Source organism: Tenrec ecaudatus, chromosome 10 (genome assembly GCF_050624435.1).
Source record: "Tenrec ecaudatus isolate mTenEca1 chromosome 10, mTenEca1.hap1, whole genome shotgun sequence".
In the NCBI taxonomy this organism is placed as follows: domain Eukaryota; kingdom Metazoa; phylum Chordata; class Mammalia; order Afrosoricida; family Tenrecidae; genus Tenrec; species Tenrec ecaudatus.
The window spans coordinates 145,032,355-145,054,098 of NC_134539.1; the positions used below are offsets into that span (position 1 = coordinate 145,032,355).

Genomic DNA, 21,744 nt, shown 5'->3' on the forward strand with positions numbered 1-21,744 from the left:
AACAAATAGCCATAAATATTTAAGCCTCTGCTTTGCTTATTAAAGGAAATGCCATCTGAGATAATTATTTTGGCCCTGCCTGACAGGAATATTTACACAGGGGACAGGATTGTTTTGACCTTTGAGCACGTTCAGAAACCTGCTCTCTTGGACGCTGCATTTGCTCCAGAGGTTCAGGTGCCAAGTTCCTGAGCGAGTCCAAGGGAACCACGCAAGAAAACATGAAGGACGGAGTGTGGGTTTGGTTTCCCAGAGCAGTTGGGCTTCGTTTTTCTCATCTCAGGGGCCTTGGGACCTGTGGTTTCGGCTACCTTGTGGGGGTGAGGGGGTGCCGCCTCTGGGCGAGGGTGAGCCTCATAGGGCAGGGGTCACGTTGGGCACGGTCAGCGGGCAGAAGGCCCTCTCACAGGCAAGTGGCTGCATTGGAGAGAAGCTTCATCCCAGCCTGTCTTAGCACTGTGAGCAAGGCCTGCTCCCGGTCAGCTCCCGCACTGCCTGGAGAACCTGGGGGTATGACCCCAAGGGCGCTGCACCCTCCACACTCGCCACCACCCTTCTCCCAGGTTGTCCCAGTGGGACAGCTAGCCCGTGCCTACGATGCTGGACGCTAGGCCCCTGGCATTTCAAACACCAGCAGTGCCAGCCATGCCAGACAGGTCTCAGTGGAGCCTTCCAATGGACAGACAGACAGACTAGGAAGAAAGGCCCGGCCATTGGCCCCAGACAGTTGGCCAAGGAAAACGGCATGGGCGGCAGGATCCTGCCTCAGACTTCAGTCCCTGCCCCTGGGACGAGTCAGCAGGAAGGACTAGTTGGTGGAGATGGGCATCCTCCTGTGAGGTGAGCTAGTGCAGTGGGTGGGCTCTCAGTGGGGTGCACCGGTACAGTGACCACTGCACAGGGCTCAAACGCGCTGTGATCGCGAGCTGGGCAGAGGACCAAGCAGCATTTCACTGTTCTGGGCAGGGGTGCTGTGAGTGGGAGCCCGCTCATGGAGTCGACTAGAGAAAGCATGCACGGTGTCAGGTGTGCAGCAGACCACCCCCCAATCGGGGGCCCTCTTCACCACGCCTCGCACCGTGGACCTAGGGAGGGGAGCGCAGGCATAGGGCAACAGAGGACCGAGAGGACCAGAGCCCACTAGCCTGTGTGCAGCGACCCACCAGGATAGAGTCGACCTGTCCCATCCAGAGTCCACGGCTGTACACCGTGAAGCGAGCAGGTGACCGGGCTTTTCCTAGGGTGGGTCCGACCTGCCCTCCTCCAGGCTACAGGAGCCTAGCACTTCACCACGGCACCAGCAAGACTCAATAGCACCTAGCTCTGCCCAAGGTGTGCCATCAGGGACATGTCCTATAGGAGGGGGCTGCTTCACTCGGTGCAGCCGAGTCTGTTCTGATCAGCAGCACCAAGCTCACGGTCATCGAGTGGATTCTGACGTCTAGTGATCCCACGGGGCAGAGTTGATATGCTCCTGGGGATTCCGAGACGGTCACTCTGTTTGGGAGTAGAAAGCCTTTTCTCTGCCCTAAGGAATGGCTGGTGGTTTTGAACTGCTGACTGTGCAGTTAGCAGCCCACAGAGTGTCCCACATGCCACCAGGCTCGTAGCACCTAACTAGGTGATCCAATATGGCTAGAGAGGAAGCCATCAAAATGAGGTTAGGGGGCCAAGCAATGCTCTTTGACCAGGGAGGGAGTGGGGTGGGGGTGGGAGGGACATCTGTCCCAATCCCTGAGACAAGTGACTAAACTCCCGTCAGTGGCACAGGGGACACGGCAGGTGGGTTCTCGAGGCAGGGAGATTAGCGTTAACACTCTGGGTGGCCCGATGCACCCACAGTGGTCCCTGCGAGAGGGCAGCAGCAGGGCCAGAGTCCGAAAGCGCGGAGAAGGTGGGAGATGCTGTGCTGCAGGCATGGACAGAGGACAGGGCCAGCAGCCAAGGAAGAAAGGCTGCCTCTGGCAGCCAGAGATGATGAAATGGATCAGCCCCCACCCCCGCCCCCGCCTCAGCCTGCCGACCACCTGATGTTAACCCCTCAAGGCCCAGCCAGACTCCAGACATCTGGAAGTAGAACCCACCTGCGTTGCTCTACACCGCCTAGGTATCTGTCTTGGGAGAAGTACAACCGCGAGCTCCTTAGAGACCAGGATGGCCAGACTTGGTCTCCCTCATGCACTGTGGGCATGTTGTCCCTGGAGACTTGGTCAAGTAGAGGGGCAATGCAGAAGAGGAGAACCGGGAACAAGGTCGATCGACACAGCGGCTGCGCCCATGAGCTCATACAGCACAATTGTGAGGGTGACGCAGGGACGGGCGGTGCTTTGTCCCGTGTGTACGGGTCACTGTGAGTCCGACCCAACTCGACAGCCCCCGACAACAGCAGCCCGGTGTTTGGAGTTGTTTCTGAGAGCAGCAATGGCGAAGGTGCGTCACAATAACACCGGACACAAAGCCAGGAGGCGAGCCAGGGAAAGGAGCAGATTTCACGTGCCTGGGCAGTGTCCTCTCAGGGGGCCGCTGCCGTCGCTGGGGAGGGTGGACGGTGAAACGCCACTGACCTCAGGCAGCTGCGGGTCTGATCAGCAGAGACCTGGCCTTCATGCAGATGAACTTCAGAGCCCCCCTTCTTCCTAACAATGCAGCCATGCCCTGTGCCCGAACTCTAGCTGTGCCTGGCGGGTGTTAACCAGGGCCAGCACGGCTTATACTCACAGCCGCTCACTGCCTGTCAGCGGGTACAGGCTTCAGAATAAATGCCACATTTGCATGAGCCGGGTCTTACTGTGCCATCCCCCTGTTCCTCACGTTTGAAAAACAGTATTTTAAGCTTCCTCTCTAGGCCTGCCGGGACCGACATGTGGGTTCTTGGGGTGGGGGAGAACACCCCAACATGTTACATGTTGAGAGGAAATGTCCCGTTTGGTCGCATGATTCTGAATCAAAGTGCCTAAAGTGACGCCTGGCGGGCGCCCTGCTGGTGCAGGCCCACGGATGATGCGTGGGGCTGAGAACCGCCAGTTCGAAGCCCCCAGCCACACCTCAGGAGGGAGACAAGACTCTGTCTCTGCGCTGTCTAGGGCTGCATCAAACCCACCAGAAGTCCTTGGCAAAGGAATGAACACAAACCAGGTTCTGTTCTCGAGTAATCGTCCCTCCCGAGGGCTGACCGAATGCAAAGCCACGAAAAGCAAACCCAACAGAACAGAACCGGTTTTGACTTGTGGCAACCTCTGATGAGTGAGAGCCATGCTGGGCTCCGTCGGGTTTTCGGTGCCTGAGTTTCGGGAAGTAGGAGGCCAGGTCTTTCTCCCTCGGAGCCCCTGGGTGAACCAGAGACACCTCTAGGTGAGCAGCTGAACAGGTTGGCCACCTAGTGACAACCGAGAGCCCACTAGGTACAAGGTGTGGTCGCAGGCACTGAGTCCTCCAAGGACGTCCACAGGCGTCTGTTCCTACCCCTAACGTGTCGCCCTGGAAATGGGGTCAGAGAAGTTAAGTCGCTTGTCAGAGTGTCCACAGCCTCTGAACCACAGAGGCAGGACTGACACTCGGGCTGAGTGTCTAGGGTTGGACTCCTAGCTGGGTGGGTGCACGGAGAGTGCTCGGCCCAGCTGTCATCTCTGCCACCAACAGCTGCTAAGCCTTCGACCCACAACGCGGGGAGAAATCATCGACGCACTGTGGGCAGCCAAGCAGATCTGCGTTGGAGAATGGCAAGGATGTGATGGAGGCCGGGGAGATTTCATCTCTCGTACAGTGGACGTGTGGTCAGCAGGGGCCAGTCCCTGGTGAAGGCTCTCGTGCTTGGTAAAGTGGAGGGACAGGGAGAGAGGAGAAGGCCCCTGTGGTGGTTACCCTATCTGGTGTCATTTGGGACTTGAGAGGATTAAGAGGGAAGGGGTGGAGTCTAGTCTGTCAATCTAGTCACAGCCAATGAGGCCTCTGTGAGCATGGCCTTCCCCTAAGGATTCTGGAAAAACTCTGGTATTTCCTCCTTGGAGGAAGGAGACCCCTTGGCTCTTGGCTCACTCCATTGGAGACTCTCTACTGACAAGGCTGACTCCCTGTAAGACATCCCTGAGGAGAAGCCACATGGACCTACCCTGATGCAGCCCTGGGTGCTGGAGAAGCCACATGGAGACCCCTGCCAGCGCTGAGATGCTTCCAACCCCACTGGATCCAAAGACTTTCTACCCAATGGCCTGTGATCGCCCTGCATTCAGGGTCATTGCATGTGTTTGTGAGTCTGGAGAGGACTTTATAGATTGGTATTGGAGATAGGGGCTAATATTGGACTTATGGGCTTGGACTGGACTGGGTTGGAATGCTTAATGTACAATTACCCTTTATATAAAACTCTCTTGTATACACACCTGAGTTTCTATGAATTTGTTTCTCTAGTCTACCCGGACTAGCACAGCCCCCTACGAGATGGACTGAGACAGTGGCGGCGGCAGCGGGCTCTTATAGAGCAGCGGCCGTGAGGCTGGGCAGCATTGTGTACTATGTGCGGACAGTCATCATGAGTTGAGATGCTGTCGATGGCACCGGAGAACCACCACCACCGTGGACCCCACCCTGTGAGGTTCTGACGGAGGCACTGGGCCCCACCCACCCTGCAGCCTGCCCTCGCCCCTTCAGGCTTCTTCGTGTTCCCCAAACTCTCAGAACACGATTTCAAAGAAACACAAAAAGGGTCCCCTAAGGATGCCCAACAGAATTCTTCGGGGAAAGGTTAGAGAGATGGAAATACCAGTTTGGGAGCTGTACAGACCTCAAAAAATCAAGCAACCAACCGAACAAAAAACCAACTCAGCTGCCATCGAGGCGATTCTGAGTCACAGTGACCCATCAGGACAGGGTAGGACAGCCCCTGTGAGTTGCTAAGACTGTCACTCTTTACGGAAGGAGAAAGTCCTGTCGTTCTCCCTGGGCTGGTGATTTTGAACTGCTGACCTTGCGGTTAGCAGCCCTATCAGGGTGCTGAGGGTCGGAATCTACTGGATGGCCCTGAGTATGGTCTATATGGAGGAGGTGCCAAGAGGCAGCAGCCTCACAGTTGCTGTATTTTGTGAAGGAAGATTTCTCTGTACCTGTTGCTTATTTCAAGGCGTACCCTCGTGCCTGGAAGGAACGCTAGAGTCCCTGGAGACAGTTCTGATTCTTCCATTCTCACAGTCTCTCACTCAGCGGCCCACCCATCGGAGCAGCGGCTCACAGCCGGCGGTGGTGTGCCCGTGGGTGGGTTCTGAGTGCACTTTGGAGATGGCAGTCGGGCACGCCTGGAGAACTGGGGGGGGGTCCCCTTACCTCGGGAGCGATGTAATCTGGGGTCCCACAGAAGGTCCTGGTGGTGACGCCATCCATCATGTGCTCCTTACACATCCCGAAGTCGGCAATCTTGATGTGCCCTTCGGAGTCCAGCATGACGTTATCCAATTTCAGATCCCTGCAGGGAAGAGGCCAGTTTCAGGGCCTGCCCGCAACGTCGCCTGGTCTGTGGCTGAGACCCACGTGGGTTAGACCGGCTCTCCACCTGAGGGGCCGCTAGTACAGGGAACACCAGTGACCGTGTTTTCCTATCTCTAGAGCCTAACACAGTGCCCGGGACATGGCACGTAACCAACATGTGCTGGATGAACGGATCGATGCCTGAACTTGGTCTTGCATGAGACTCACCAGAGATTCCAATGCTGTCAGTGGGGGGAGGGGAGCCCGTCATTTGATGTATTTATAGGCTGCCTGGGGGTTCCGGCACCCAAGGAGGTTTCCCAGATCTGGGTGTTACAACCACTTCACTGGATCCTGCGTGGGTCCCCCCCCCCATCCTGCACAGGGTCCCCTTTGTATTCATGCAGTCAGTCTCCAGTTAACACTGGTGACCATTCTCCTGGCTCAGGCAGCAGACTTCCACGACTGCTGAGGGCCAGAAGAATCGAACCCGGCAGTCTCCCCGCTGCCTCTCCCCTTCTGCTGAGCTCCTGCAGCAGAGGGAGGCAGGTGCTACCGGGGGGGAAGAACACAGTTTTCTGGTAGGAAGCAGAAATGAGAGGCGACATCTCTGAGATCTGAAGGCAGCACAGAAAGGCCACCAATCCCGAGTCTTAAGTCACACCCACAGAATCCCGGGTCCCAGAGGGCCACGGAAACTCCCCAGTGCGGTGCGGTAGAGAACAGTGTCAGGACACGCACCTGTAGATGATGCCTCTTTTATGAAGAAAGAACAAGCCGATGGAAATCTCTGCTGCATAGAATCTGTAAGAGATGAGGAAGAATGGCACTGAATGGGCAGGGTCTTGGGTGTCCCACGTGCTCCCTGGAACCCACAACCCGGTACATCTGCCCTCGAGCCGAGGCTCCGGAAAGCTGCAGCCGAGATTCGCCTTGCCCTACACCTGTTCTTCGGACTCCCTGGCCACCTCTCCTGTGCTTCAGGACTCCAGCGTCCCCAGAGCGGGGTGTGACACAGCTGCTAACACAGTCGATGAAAGTGGGGAGACGGGCCCGGGAACAAAGGCTGCCTGTCTGGGGCAGGTGGACAGGTGATCCCCTGCTCCTGGGAGCCTCCTAATGCAATCTTGGACAGAGGGCCTGTCTACTAGGCTGTTCTACGTCCAGACGATTCTTTGCATCCAGGGGTGGGGCCTGCCACTGCCGCCTGGCAGACAGGGTGCCAGGCAACTCCTTAGCCATCACTGTCATTTTGCTACTGTTATGGAATGGGTGACCCCTGTGAAAGGGTCATTTAACCCCCAGAGGGGTCGCGACCCAGAGGTTGAGAACCATTGTGTTAGAGGGTCCTGGAGAAAGTGAGTGGAAAAGTCAGGGCAGGATTCGATGACAGTGAGATGGTGCTTAGTCACGTTTCATCCCAGAATGGAACTTCTCCCCCCATGTTAGAACCAACAGTTCCTGGCCCCAGGACAAAGGTCAGAGGGTTGGGAAAAAAGGAGGGAAGAAAACAGGAAATACAGGGTGGGCGGGACGTGGGGACATGAGGGGATGCTGAGGGGGCTGATGGCATGAGTTGAAACAAAAAGTGTAACAATGGCTGAATGTAAGACTGATGGTCTGCCCTGCAAACCGTCATCCAAACTGGCTAGCAAGAGTTAAGAAGAATTTATTCATAGGGTCCTCTCGGAGACTTGGATTCAATGCCAGCTAAACTCAAAACTCACTGCTGTTCAGTTGTTTCTGACTCCTAGCCCCAAGTGACCTGGTTCCTGAGACTTGAACCTGTATGGGAGTGCACACTCTCATCTTTCTCCCATGGAGCAGCTCATAGGTTCTAACCGCTGACCCTGTGGTTAGCAGTTCAGGGTGATGTTTCAAAATGCCCAGTGCTCAAGAGTCTCCTGAAGTCTGAGGAGCCACAAGGCTTTTGCCTGAACAAAAATCACATCCAGGATGCCCAAAGCCAGGTACCAGGGGCTAACCCTGAACGGAAGAAAGAACTCACAACATTAATGACTAAACTCATAGCAGGGGGAAGGGGACCTGCTGAGGCTGAAAGGAGGATGGGGCAGGGTGACCACCACATGCTTTCCCTGAGCTTCCCAGAAGTTTTAAGGCAAAGCTGTCCTGCAACGCACACAGGAGGAGAGGAGATCAGGACCAGCCTCCTTTACAGAGCTCAGGGCTGCACTCGGCCATTGGGGCTGCCCTGGGCTCCTCAGAGTGCTGTGGAATCGAGCTGTGCCTTGCGATCTGAGCCCTCAAATCCTGCCTGAGTCATCACTCCATGTGAGAAGGGCAGGTCTTTGGGGACACCAACAAATAAACAAAAGACCAGGACAAATAAACATAAGACCAGAAGTCCTCCCCACAGCCACTGCTCAGGCCAGTCATCCCGCAGATGCCCCTGCTGATGGGAACACCAGCCGGAATCCGTCGCTGGCAATACCTTGTGGTTCCTGGGACTCCAGGGACTGGATGCTAGGCATTTAAAAACTTCTCACTGTGTTGCTCACCACAAGATCAGTGGTTCGAACCCACCAGCTGCTCCTCGGGAGAAAGCTGAGGCCGTCTACTCCTGTGACTGTGATACCCAGTCAGGGACATGAAGACGCTGTGGGTGCACACTTGCTCCTGCCAAGTGCCTCCTCTCGACACAAGGCCTCGTTGGGAGTCTTGTGTCACCCAAGTGAAGAGGCTTTAAACAAAAAATCAAGAGATCGCTACTCACACTGCTTGCGGCTCCTTAAATTTCCCGACTTGTTGGATGTGGTACATGAGGTCTCCACCGTTGACGTATTCCATGACAAAGTACAGCCGGTCCTGGGGACCAAGGGACAGCGTGTGAAGAGGGTGGGGAGGGGGTCCTGGGCAGGTTGCACCCCCTTGCTCAGACTCTGCTTCTCTTGCTCATTAGTAAAACCGGTGCAATGTGGAACCTTTAATAGCCCCCTCTTCCCCTCCCCACCCACCAAGGGACTCTATGTTAAACTTGATGGCAGGAAGGCCTTGGGATGGATGGAGTCACTGCCCCCTAGTGGTCACACACACTTCCTGCTCTAGCACACACGTGTACCCCTTCTCTTCTGCACACAGAATCCACAGGCCCCCAGGGGTTAAACCCAGTTTGTAGTGTCGGGGGTGAGGGTGGGGGAGGCCGGCTCCACCAGCTTATAAAGAGGGAACCAGCCGCTGGGCTATGGATGCTCTGTGAGCAAGGCTGTCCACAGTGGCGGTCTGCCTGCGAGGAAACCCCACGGTGAGCCCAGGGTGCCTGGTGCTTCCACGATCTGCCCCAATATCACTGTTGCTTGTTCTCCGCGCCCGGTGTGCTAAAGGAGAGCCAGCCCCCAGGAAGGGCACAGATCACAACACCACACAGATGGGAGCATTTACGAGGTGCTCTGCTGGGACAGGCGGCTGGGGTGATTCAGGCGGACCAGCAAAGCAACTGAGATAGAGAACAAGCCAGGGGGAAGCCCACCTCTGCTGTTTTCTAGACACCCTCGCCCTCTCACAGGCGTTTCAACGTGAAAGCGTCGCGCAGGGCGGGGATGTGGCCACGCTGCTGCTGGCAGCCAGGCAACAGCTCTGGGTGCCTCGGCCGCCCGCTCTCCTGAAAGCAACTCGAGTTTCATCTTGACTTCCGTCCTCTGCACCCTCGGAGTGTCACTGGGGCACAGGGTCTGGGCTGGGACTCAGAGATGCAGGCTCTCTTCCTAGCTTACTGCTCCTCGTCCCCAGGAAGGGCCTAAGTCAGAGTGGGGTGGGGGAGCGGTTGGAAGGAGGGGGCCCACGCAGCTGCCAGCTCTGGGTTGCCACCTGGTGGTAGTCACCTACCTCCGCAGCTCCCGACAGACTACGGCAGGCTGGTTGGTGGCTACCATGCCTCCCCAAACATTAAGGGGCGTCTGCCAGAGGGAAACTAGAACATCACTGTCCCACCAAGAGGATATGGAGAAATATGCATGACCCTGCTGCTGTTAACTGCGGTCAGACACACACCCGACACGCTGGGACAACATGCAGCCTGGGATCTTGTGTCAACGCCATGACTGATGGCTTTCAGATTGGCCTGTGTGGCCCGTGGGTTTCTGAGTGGCTCCTTTGGGGAAGTAGGTCATCAGGCCTTTCTTCCTCCCCTGTCTTAGCTTGGAAGCTCCGCTGGCACCCATTGGAACACCCCAGCCACCCAGGAGGCTCCAGGACTGGAAGCTGTGCGTGAGGGGCACGGCTGGGAGTTGAACCAGGGTCTCGTGGGTAGAAAGCGAGGACGCTAGGACTGAACCACCACGGCTATGCAGCCGCCATTACGAGGGGGCTTCTTTGAGGCTTATGGGAAAATGGAATGAAAAGCGCATAGATTTCTCTCCCCCCACCCCAGCCCCACGGCCCCCTCCGAGCATTTTGAGGTGCCCTTGTGGTTTCTGGTTTCCGAGGCCTGTCTCAGAAAGGACGGCCTCTGAGGGGTGGAAGCATGTCCGTGGGACTGTGCTAAAGTCTCTTTTCCCTGCGGGCCAAAGGTTTGTCCCCACTGCTGACGGGTCCGTGCCCTGGGGCCTGGCTCACCCTCGCTGAGCAGTACTATATGACAGGGCCAGCCAGCAAACCTCTGTCAAGCACCAGAGAGCAAATGGTTTAGGCTTTGCAGGCCCACCATCGCCTGCCCTGTCTTTGTGGGCTGGAAGCAGCTCCGTGACAGGCAAATGAGTGGGGACGCTGCGTGCCACCAAACCACGCTGGGCTGGACCCTCAGGGTCAGTAGCTCGACTCCACCAGCCACTCTGCGGGAACAGATAGGGCTGCCTGCCCTGTAAAGAGCTACAGCCTCAGAAACCCTGGGTGCTGCTCAACCCTGTCCCACAGGATGACTGCCACTCAGAACCGGCAGCTCGATGGCAGTGGCAGTCATATTTTTCATGGGTACTCAAGTGCGACCTTCATCGAATTTCCACGTGCCAGGAAATGGTCTTCCATTCGAGCTCTTTCCACGCTGGCCTCACTGACGATACAAAATAAGCCATGGGCCCCACTGTACAAGTGCCCGCTACGTGCCATTCAGCAACACCAGGCTCACTCCCGGACAATACAGTCTCCTACCTTGACAATGCAGTGGGTGGTGGCCTGACCAGTCATTTTAAAGAGCCAGGCTAGTGCCAATGCCATGGTGTCCGCCCATCTCCCTGGGGGTTGTCCCGGCACTCGCCCTCTACCAACCACGATGGCCTCCCTGCAGAGCTGCCCTTTCTGCCAACATGCCCCGGGAAGGGAGCAGAAGTGTCGCCATCTTTGATTTTAAGGAGCCTGCTGGTTGCGGCTAGTAGACGGTGGAGAGATCCTGATTGGGAAGCCATGGCTTTACAGGAGGTCGCCTGTCTTATTTAGACCATTGTGTCATGTTTGTAGCTGGGTCTCAGGGAAGAACCTCTCACTAAACTTGCTGTCATCACAGCGACACCACAGGGCAGGGCAGAAGCAGCCCTGTGCGTTTATGAGTCTCTCTCTCTCTCTCTCTCTCTCAGGAACCATTTTATTGATATAACATTCACATCCTGACACAATGGATATATGTATGGGTTGTGATAAGAGTTGTACGGGCCCCCAATAAAATGATTTTTAAAACCAGAGCATTCACATCTTACGGGAGAGCCCCTTCCTTCTCCTGTGGAGCTGTCTGGTGGTTTTGAACTGACGACCTCACAGTTCAACAGCCCAGCTCACAGCCACGACCCCACGAGGGCTGGCTCCCCGGACGGTGCCTGGTCCCCCAGCGCTCGCCCAGCTGGAGGCGGGCTGGGAGGCCGGGGTCCTCACCACAGTCTGGAAGCAGGAGTGCAGCTGCGTCAGGAAGGGCGGCTTGTCCAGCAGGGCCAGCACGCGCTTCTCCACCATGGTGCACTCCACGTCATCGTCCTGGATCACCACGTCCTTCTTCAGGATCTTGATGGCGTACAGCTCCTCCGTGCCCTTCCGGTCAGCCAGCATCACCTGGGGACAGACCGAGAGCAGTCTGAAGCTCAGGGAACAGACGGCTGCCGGTCAGGAGGGCTGGGGAGGGTGGGGCCCGGGGACTGGGTGAATGCGCATTTGTAAATCTGTGGTTATGGAATGACCCACGAGACTTTGCTTTATGGGGTGAACTTGAAATGCAGCACATCCCTGCCATCTAAAGGCCCCCAATTAGAGAGACCAGCCCCCACCTGGGCAACTCTTAACTTCTAGCAGCCCAGCAGGACAGAGAAGTGCTGCCCTGCTGGGTCCAAGGCTGTCAACCTTTACAGAAACGGACTGCCTCGTCTCTCCTGTGGTGTGAGCGGAGGTTTCTTCTCCATCGAGCTGAAGGAAAGCTTTACAGAGGGATCCTCAGCTTTGCGGTCACCAGTAGATGTGGTTTATTATGATTCATTCCTGGTGCCCCCCTCCCAATGCAGCCCCACTCCCTGGGCCACCCTCCCCTCTTCAGTCCCTCGCACCTAGCCCTTCTGAACTGGGTCCTGAGGCAAATGCTGCCCCCTGGATCTCAAATGGCTGATTATCCTAAGGGGTGCTTAGCCCCCTACCACTGTCTATTGTTAGGCTGAAACTTGGGCCCTGGAGGTGAGTTCAGGCCCAGGTTTGAAAGGTCAGATGGACTTTTGGGTCCCACCGGTGTCTATTCCACCAGTAAGCCTGGTCTCCTCTCTTCTTGGGGGCTTGGGTTCACCTTCCTCTCCCACTCTGTCCAGGGCCTGCTGATGGGATCCCTTTCAGAGCACGGGATAGTGGTGGCGGGGCACCGTCTAGTTCTTCTGTCTCAGGGTTGGCTACATTGTTTTTAATGAGATGAAGTGGGAGACGCAGGGAACCCCAAACGGAGCCACCGAGAGCAGAGAACGGACCCCGACATTCTCCACTCTCATCCACTGTGCTCCCCCGTCCCTCCTCAGACACATGGCCGCCCCTTACCTTTCCGAAGCTTCCCTTTCCCAGGACCATGAGGAAGTTGAAGTCTGTGAGCTTCACTCGGTCCAGGTTGTTGGACGGCTTCCTGTCCTCTGAGGGGCTGATGACTTTGTTGCCAGCTGGGCCGAGCTTGGCTTTCTAAACAGCAAGTACACACAGGAAAGCCATTGGCTCCCTCTCCTCTGGGGGACAGCCCGACGACGGAGGAAAACACTGACCGAGCTCGATGCCACCTTCCCCGGGGGCGGGGGTGGGGGCGAGGGATCCTGATATCTCTGCAGACACAGGGGCTTCCCTGGCCCTATGGGCAAAGCTTGGCAAGCAGGGGAACAAAGCCCTTCCCTCTGAGAGGAGGGCGCAGGGCTTTCTCCAGTCAGCCCGGAGGGGCTCTTGTTCTGGGTGGGGACCTTCTCTTCCGGGCCATGCTGCCTGCCGGGCCCTTGGCGCCATCAAGCTGCTACGTGTGTCATGGACCGGCGAGTTTCGTATTTGTGGATCTTCTGGTTTATGGTTAGTCCACATAAAATAAATGTGCACCCAAGCCAAACGGGAGAATCCTGGCCGCTGGAGAGAAAGTGGTTAAACAGCACGCATTGGAGACCATTACCTGTCACTTTCAAACGCACCGTGAGAAGAACGCTCTGTGTGTGTGTTTGTGGCGTATCTGCGTGTTTGTACATGTGAGTCTGTGTGTCTATGTGTGCATTTGTGTGTTTTTACACATCAGTTTGTGTTCACAAGTGTCTCTGTGTGTATCTGTATGTGCATGTGCGTATGTGTCTGTGTTTGTACATTTGTGTCTGTGTGTGTATTTGTGTATGTGCATGTGTGTCTGTGTTTGTGAGTGTCTCTGTATGTATACATATGTCTCTGTGTGTGCATGTGTATCTCTGTGTGTGTTTATACACACCTGTGTTTCTATACACGTGTATCTCTGTGCATGTGTGTGTTCGTGTGTATCTGGGTGTGCATGTACATGTGTCTCTGTACATGTGTATCTGTGTGTGCACATGTGTGTACATGTGTATCTGTGCATGCACATGTGTGTGCATGTGTATCTGTGGGTGGCTGTGTGTGCGCACACGTGTCTGTGTGCGTATTTGTATGAGTCCAGAGTGCAACCACTAAAACAAATGACAGCATCTCCGATAGCCCTGAGAACTTGGCGTCACGAGCCACACTCCAGGCTGATGACAGCAGAGTCACCGATGGGGGCTTTAGAAATGAGACCCACTTCAGGCAGAGGGGAGAGAGAGCCAGGCCTGATGCTACTGTCAGGAGAGCAAAACGTAGGAGGGCTCAGCTCAGGAGAAAAGGGGGCACGAGGGTCCCAGGGACTGCACCCCCCGACTCTGCATCGGAACATGGACATGGCAAGGAGGGATGGATGGATGGACTGTGGGCGGGGCAAGAGCTCTTGCTTTGGTTATGTCCTGAACAGGGGGTGCACGCCCAGCCCCACCCCACACAGCAGATCTGGGAGCATCACGCACGGGAGCACCTTAGGGGACGGAGGCAGGGAAAGCGTCGCGGTGCTCACCTGTCACAAAGCCCCAGGGAGCCTGGCTCTCAGGGAGAACGTGGCTTGCCCTCGTGTGCAGCAGAGGAAGCCCCGGAGGCATCGCCGTTCCTTCCCCTCTGTCCACTACGTCTCCTCACCCCTCAGTTAGCGTGAGCCCGGTTTCCCAGGCTCTCTTGCAGGGCAATGCGTGAGCAGCTCTGAGCCCCCGGTTCTCACACAGCGCTTGGCATGGAGCCTGCACTCAGCCCTCTTGCTGGATGAGGGACCAAAGGAGCGCCTGCACACGCTCACCAGGCGCCGAGCTGTCGTGTCGGCCGATGCTGTTCCAGGAAATATGCCTCGTGTGTGCACAGGGGCCGAGTCCCCTGGTTCGCATACAGGCTCTATGAAATACGCTGCCTCTTTTTAATGCAGATACATCAACGCTGGGCGCGCGCGGGGTGGGGGGCGATGGGCCCAACCTTTTCACTTCACGACGAGCCTTCTGAATAAGTACGCTTTCTACTAGTATTGACGGAGCCCTGCTGGCACCGGGGATCAAACGTCTGAACCCATCAGCTACTCCGTGGAGGGCAGGTGAGGCCGTTGCCCTCCATAAAGATTGAAGAGTCTCAGAGACCAGGGTCACCGTGGTGGCACTGGGTTTGCCTTGGTGCCTCCCCTCTGGGCAGTGCATGATGGGAAGCACAGCCTGGGGACCCTGGAGCTCTAGAGATACAACCTCACTGTGATGCCGAGCAAACTGGCCTCCCGTCCCGACAGAGAAGAACCATGGGAGAGGGAGGACTCACTACACAGCCACTGAGCACCCCTATCAGCTGCAGAATCAGCCCTTCTCCAGGGACCCGCCCCGGATGGTCCCTGTGGATGGGTTCTCTGCTCTGTGTCTGAATTCAGCAGCAACAGCGGAAAGTCTGAGTAAGGAATGAGAGGATGAGGCCTCGCTCTCCTCTGCCCTTCGGATTGACACCAGCAGGCAGTTTAGGAAGAGGCACAGAGATGCATCTTTATCAGAGCATCACATCACATCTGCAAGGGCTCAGGCACAAGTGGCTCACTGCCTTGAGGCCCCGAAACAGCAGAAGAGCGTGACCAGCAGGGTGGCGAGGCTACTTCGGTGCCCAGGCCCAGCATCTGGGTCCGAGCCAGATACTACCATCTCCTCTGGCATTCCTAAATGGGTGCTTCCCCATCCTCTGTGGACTGCTCACCACCACAGATGATGAAGGAAGGATGGACTATGGATGGATGTCAGTCGGAAAGGGAAAAAACAAAACCGCCCCTTAGCACCTCTACAAGACAGCCGAGACGGCCAATCTTCACCGGAGGAGGAAGTTTCATCTTGTTCCCACAGAGTGACTGCTCGCCTTGTAGCCCAGTACACTCCCAAGGTCAGGCTGTACACCCCAAGGTCAGCAGTTCAAAACTACCACCTGCTTCATGGGACAAAGATGAAACTTTCTACTCCTAGGAAAATTCCGTCTCGGAAACCCACAGGGCCAGTTCTACTCTGTGCTAAAGGGTCACTATGAGCTGGCAACTCAATTGGCGGTTAGGGATGGAGACTCGGTGAACCTCCAGCACAGAGATGGGGGCCTTTTTACGATGGGGCATCTCTTGCCTTCAGTGGGAACCAACAGGAACAGTGGCGTTGCCAGTTTTCTGCTATGAACAGCCTCGGTCTCTCTGTTTGTTTGTCTGTTGTTAGGCGCCGTGATGTTGGTTCCAAAGCAAGCCTGCGCACAGCAGAGGGCCGCTCTGCCCTGTTCTGCGCCATCTTCACGCCTGCTCCCACGTGGAGACCACTGTCACCGCCAGCGTGACTCCGTCCCATTGAGGGGCTGCTCTCTGTCACTGACCTTCTGTTTTGCACCAAGCACAGTAGCCTTCCCCAGGGACTGGTCTCTTCTGGCAACAGGTCCAAAGATGTGTGACAGAGTCTCACCATCCTCTCTCCTTAAAGAGTATTCTTACTCTATTTCTCCAAAACGGAGTTGCTTGTTCTCCTGGAAGTCCGCGGCATACACAACACCATCACTGAAAGGCATCGATTCTTCTTGGGGCTCCCTGAGCCACTGTCCAGCTTTGGCAAGCGTATGAGGTGACTGAAAATACCGTGAGCTGGGTCAGAAGGACCTTGGTCTTCAAGGTGGCATCTTGGCTTTTTAACGGCTCTGCGAGGTCTTGGGCAGCGGTTTTGCCAACGCGGTGTGTCTGTCGTTTCCTGGTGCTCCTCCCCTAGGCACTGACTGTGGAGCCATGTAAGTGAGACCACAGTGTTGCTCTCCTCTCATCCTTTATACTGATGCTGCTTCACTGTCCCGCCGTGAAGACGTTTGCTTCCTTTATGTTGAGATGCAATGCATCTTGAATGCTTGTAGTCTTTGATCTTCATGAGCAAGGGCTTCAAACCTTCTTTGCTTGAGTGAATGAATGAATGAGAGGGACAGTATAGTCCCCAGGATGAGGCAAGCAAGGATGTGAAGACAAACGCAATTTACATTCAAGTATTTCTGAATCAAGGTCAGTATGTTCCACGCCAGAGTCGAATAGCATATTGACCTCTGGCCTGCAATCAGTCCTGCAAACCAGGAGGAACTCCAGCGCAGGAGACACTGGGCCCCAGAAAGCAGGGCAGGGCACAGAAGCACCCAGGGCTACTCTATCCTCATGCCCTTTTCAGGAGAAGCAGAGGGTGGTTGGCAGCACAGGGGGGTGGTGGGCAGAACCAGGTCGGCCACCCTGGCCACATTTACTATCAGAGGGCTAGAGTGGACGTTTCCTCATCCAGGGCCAGCCTGAGATGACAGGTCATCTTGCTGTCACCTGTGGGTGGCATTTTCCAAACATTTCCCCACAGAACTCAGGCTTCCAGAGCCATTTCCATGCTGCCACCTGCAGGTCTTGCTGCCACACCACACGCTGAGCGTTGTCAGCAGCAGCTGTTTGAGGGTGAACTGATGCCACGATGTCCACTGTCTGGGCCTGGGTCGGGTGGGTAAGTTCTGCTCACCACCTGGGCCTCGCTGATCATGGGAGAGTGGGTCAGCGATGGGTACTCTAGCAGCTCAGTCACCCACGAGGGCCAAGGGACCACCAGGGGCCACCAGCAGTGTGGTCGACATCACTGCAGGCCAGGCCTGGAGTGCCCTGATCTCCAACCCACATTTAGTGCCCACCCTGCCCCCCAGCTCCCTTTGTCCTGCTGAGTCCTGCTTCCTGCCACACTTGTCCCCACGTGCGGTCCTGCCTCAGACTTGGCCTGAGGTATCCCTGACCCCTACCACCCACCCACCCACTTTTCCTGTTCAACCATAGGTCCTGGCAGCATAATTGTCTTTTCGTCAGAGAATCTTGTCCCTGCAAGCTTCCTGTTATTCTCCTTAATCACATCATCACCCCGTTCTGCGGAGCAGAACTGCAAACCGCGAGGTCGTTCAAACCACCGGGTGCTCCAGGGGAGAAAGATGAAGCTGTCTGCTCCCCTTGGAACCCTCAGGGCCAGTTCGACTCGGTCCCTGGGGTCGCTCCAACTCAGAATTCACTTGAGGGCAGTGACTTGAGATCTTCTCCTGATGGCTCAGTGATTCTGCTGCTCAGCTGCTAACTCAAACGTGGGCAGTTCAAGGCCGCGAGCTGCTCCACAGATTAACTATGTTGGCAGTCTGTGTCCATAAAAGATCGCCGCCTTAGAATGCGGGGCAGTGCCCTGTCGCAGAGGGCCCCTGTGTGTTGGCAGTGGGCTTGGTGCTTGGTCTTCTCCTTCAGAGCTCCTCTGCAGCTTGTCAGTCACTAGCTCCGGATGGGGGCGGTTTGTTAGTTTTGTGCCTCTTTCAGTCACACCGACACTAATACAACACAACCCACTGTTGAGTGCTTCCAACTCACAGGAGAGAGGAGGACCACCCTGAGGGCTTCTCTGTCTGTGTTCTTCATGGAAACAGACGGCCACCTCTTTCTCCCGTGGAACAGCTGATGGACTTAGATCACCTGTCCAAAGTGTAGGCCACCAGGATGCCTACAGCCAGTGTCACCAAATCTACCTTCCAATGACATGCACCATCGCATGCACCACCGCCTCCAGCACAGTCCTCACCACCCCCTTCCAACCTGTCCCCCACTCAACCGGAGAGAAAGGGCTGGGGGGACCCTGGCTCCTTCCTGCTACACTCATGGACCTGGCTAAGATGTGAGTGCCTTTAAGGAGGCCAGCCCCTCAGGGATCCTTCCAGGAGGCCAGTCTAGATGAGCTCTCTGGCCAGGCAGGCCTACACCAAGTCTCAAAGGAAGGGTGAACATTCCTCTGCTGCGAGGTCCTGTCTGCCCACCACCTGCAGGGTCTCTGGGGAAAGCTGTGAGGGGTTTCTGAACTGACACCCCCCCTTTCCCAGCTATGTAATGGTTGTCATTGCAATACTGGTTTGTTGGGCTCCTGGTCTCCCAGCAGGAGACCTGCCCTTTCCAGCTCACCAATTGCACACATAACTCCGGGCGGCCTGGAAGTAATTCTCCAGTAGCACAAATAAAATCAATGGACGTCCGGGGAGAACGATGAAGCCGGTAGCCTACACTGTAGCAGTCTCAGAAAAGCCGAAGAGGCAGAAGAACCAGCCTGCTGGCTTCTTTCACTGTAGCAACACACACACACACACACACACGCGCGCGCGCGCGTACTGTCAGGGACCCTGTTGGGGTCCCCCCTGCCCAAGTGGGACTCACCCCATGAAGGTGAGAATGCAGACCACCCCAGAAGACAGAGCCTACGTGGGGGCGACACCTGCATTTATAACTGGATCTTCAGGTGACTCTCTCACATGCATTTAAGTGCTAATCACTTGAGGCGGGGGAGTTTATTCCCCCGAGTTCACTCTGCCCTTCAGTTTAGAGGGTCCCTGAGACCCCCCCTGAGCGTCAGCATCCTTTGGCAATGTAACTTGGAAAGCGCTCTGGGCTGTGCTCTGAGGCATGTGGGTCACATCTCAGCCTTGCCCACAGTTGACTGAGAAGGTAACACCGCCTCTCCGAGCCTCTTCAGGAACTCTGTCCTGTGTTGCAGGCCAACGAGGGCACCTCCCACCAGAGCCTTCACCTGGTGGTTCACCTTTGCCCAGGAGGGAGGTGCTCTCAGCAGTTCCCTTTACATTCCTGGCACACCTGCCTCCCGGCCGTGGGCTAAAGGCCCCCTGGGATCCAGGTGGTGTGGGTGACTCACGGAGATGGGCGGGGACTGCACACAGGCTTTGTGGGAGCTCACGAGCGGGGCGAGGCTGCGGCACACCCCATGGGCCTCCGTCCGTGCTGGAGATGGGTCTTGGCTGCAGCTGCTCACCCTGATTCCTGGCGTGCCTCCCATCGCCCACTGGCAGCAAGGCTAAGGCTCACGCAGGGAGAGATTCGGACTTATTACGACAGCACAGAAACATTTAAAAACGGAAATAAAAGGGAAGCACGGTGCTGTAAAGTGGAGTAACACAAACCCACGACCACCGAGTCGATTCCGACTCTTTGCCGCCCTGGATAGGCTCTCGGGGGCCGTCAACCTTTCGGGAGCAGTCTCTTCTGTTCCTGTGGGGTGGCTGGTAGGTTTGAACTGCCAGCCTTGCAGGTAGCTGACGGTCCAAAGCTTACACAGCAGCACATGAAGATTTTAAGTGCGGAAGCTTTGGCGTGCCTGCTTCGTTTTGAGCAGGATTCGAACACAGCACACGGGGTCCTGAGCTCTGACTGAATAACTGAGAAGCAAGCACAGGCCTCGCAGCCTCCTTGGTGTAGAGCACCTCCATTAGGCCTGGACTCATGCTGCCGCTGGGGTCGGGTGGGGAGAAAAGGCCCCTCTCTCCGAGGGACCCTTACTGGTCATGGGGACGGGGCAGGCTTTCCATTCTGTCGACCTGCTTGCAAGGTGAGGACACTGTGTTCACACCAACATCAATGCCTCTGGGGGCATTTCTGGTGATTGAGCCGCATGAGGTGGCTCTGACCACGGGCTGGGCCGGAGCAGGGTCCCAGGGTGCACACCTCGTCCATGCACGATCCTGCCGGGCTCCACACCGTCTCTTCACTAGTGGGCTCCCTCACTGGCCTGGAGTCCTTTCTGACTCATCGTCCCCCTGCAGGACAGGACAGAACTGTCCCCATGGGTTTCTAGGACTGTAACCCTTTATAGAAACAGCTGGTGGGTTCGGATGGCTGACCTTGCGGTGGGCAGCCCACCCACTCTGCCACACCCCCAGGGCTCGCTTCACCAACGGGAGTCTGATCACATTCTAATGGGAGGAGGCTGCACCCCAAGCCGGCCTGTGTCAGACCCAGGCTGTCGGTGAGGCTGGACCCAACACGCCTGTGGAGACGTGGCAGCTGAACCCGAGAGAGAGCAATTCCAAACAGCTCCACCTGATGCTAGTCGGCCACGTCGGAACTGGGTACAAGGAGGCCGTACTCAAGTTCATGAGGGGGAAACTGCACAGACGGTGCACTCTGGGGAAGTCTGTGGTCGCCAGGCTGCCCTTGGCCTGCAATCCGTGCCCAAACCAAACTCGCTGCCGCCGATTCCACTCCAACTCACGGTCCCCTTGGAGGACAGGGTGTGACGGTCCCTGTGGGTTTCCAAGACCGGAAACCTTTACAGAAGCAGCCGGTCACCGCTCTCTGCTGTGGGGCAGTCGGTGCGCTTGAGCCACCAAGCTGTGGGTGAGCAGCGGCGGGCTTTAACCACGGTGCCACCCGGGCACCTTCTCTTCCATGTGAGTCCCAGTATCAAGAATGCAGTCTTCGTTCTGCCCTGGCCTCTAGGCTCCCTCCGGGGTCTCCTGGGCCACGCTGTGACGTCTGGTTGAATGTTCAACCCGTTTGGCAGACTCACTGCCCTCAGTCCTGCAGGGCAGGGCCGGGCAGAAGTGCGCCTGTGAGATCCTGAGACTGTCACTCTCTTTGGGAGTGGAAAGCCCCATCTAGTTTCCGGAGAAGCAGCTGGTGGTTTTGAACTGCTGACTTTGCGGTTAGCAGCCCAATGTGTAACCATGACGCGCCACCAGGGCTCCAGTTGGATGTTTAGGCGGGGCTCGCGCTCACCTATTTCAAGACTGTGTCTTCGGTGGTGCAGCGTGTCCCAGCCGAACGGAAGCCGGGGCTGTGACTGAGGCTGCTTGTGGAGTGGACAGGAGCCAGCCTGACAAACACCCAAGGCCCCTTCTGAAGAGGGGGAGGGTCGACGGGCTGATGCTGACCCGCCGGAGCAGCCAACGAAGGGTGGTGGGTGTCTACAAGTTGTGTGAATAAATATTCTACGTCGGGGCTTCACGAACAGTTCTGGCACCGTGGACTGATGGCGTCACCCGGGGCCGGTAAAGAGGTAGAACTCTGCTAGAGGTTAGCAAACCTGGGGGTGATGGGAGAAGCTGAAAGAGCTTAGCTGCTAACCACAGGGCCGGCAGTTCACAGCCCCCCACAGGCAGCCAGCTGTGGCAGTCTGCTTGCCATCAGCACCGCCATGCAAACCGTACCGGACAGTCCGCTGTGCTCTAAGGGTGTGTGTGGGGGGGGGTGGTATCTATGTATTTAGGGACCTCGGTGGGTTATCTTCCTGATAAAGTTATTTGCGCCCAGTGCGGCGGAGAGAGAGGTGAATCCTTTCAGAAAACAAAAACGAGACAAAACCAAAAAACCCAAGCCAACTAACACAAACAGGCACAGAGGAAAGGGGAGGAAGATTGCGTAATTTCCCTTTACGGAGTTCGGAGTTCAGTCTGCGCATGTCCAGCGAGTCACGAGTCCGCGTCCACTGCCACCCATGCAGCCACAGGAAGACTGAGCAACGGGCG

The 21,744-nt window shown here is 56.5% G+C and overlaps 1 protein-coding gene across 1 annotated transcript in view; it reads right to left on the reverse strand.

Annotated features, from left to right (window-relative positions):
• PRKCA (protein kinase C alpha) overlaps positions 1-21,744 on the reverse strand; it is a 390,496-nt gene that overhangs the window by 36,362 nt on the left and 332,390 nt on the right. Inside the window, exons 9-13 of the mRNA XM_075562118.1 lie at positions 12,406-12,540; positions 11,275-11,448; positions 8,192-8,283; positions 6,199-6,261; positions 5,317-5,455 (exon numbers count right to left, since the gene is read on the reverse strand). Coding sequence (XP_075418233.1) covers positions 5,317-5,455; positions 6,199-6,261; positions 8,192-8,283; positions 11,275-11,448; positions 12,406-12,540 — 603 coding nt within the window. The remainder of the gene's footprint in view (positions 1-5,316; positions 5,456-6,198; positions 6,262-8,191; positions 8,284-11,274; positions 11,449-12,405; positions 12,541-21,744) is intronic.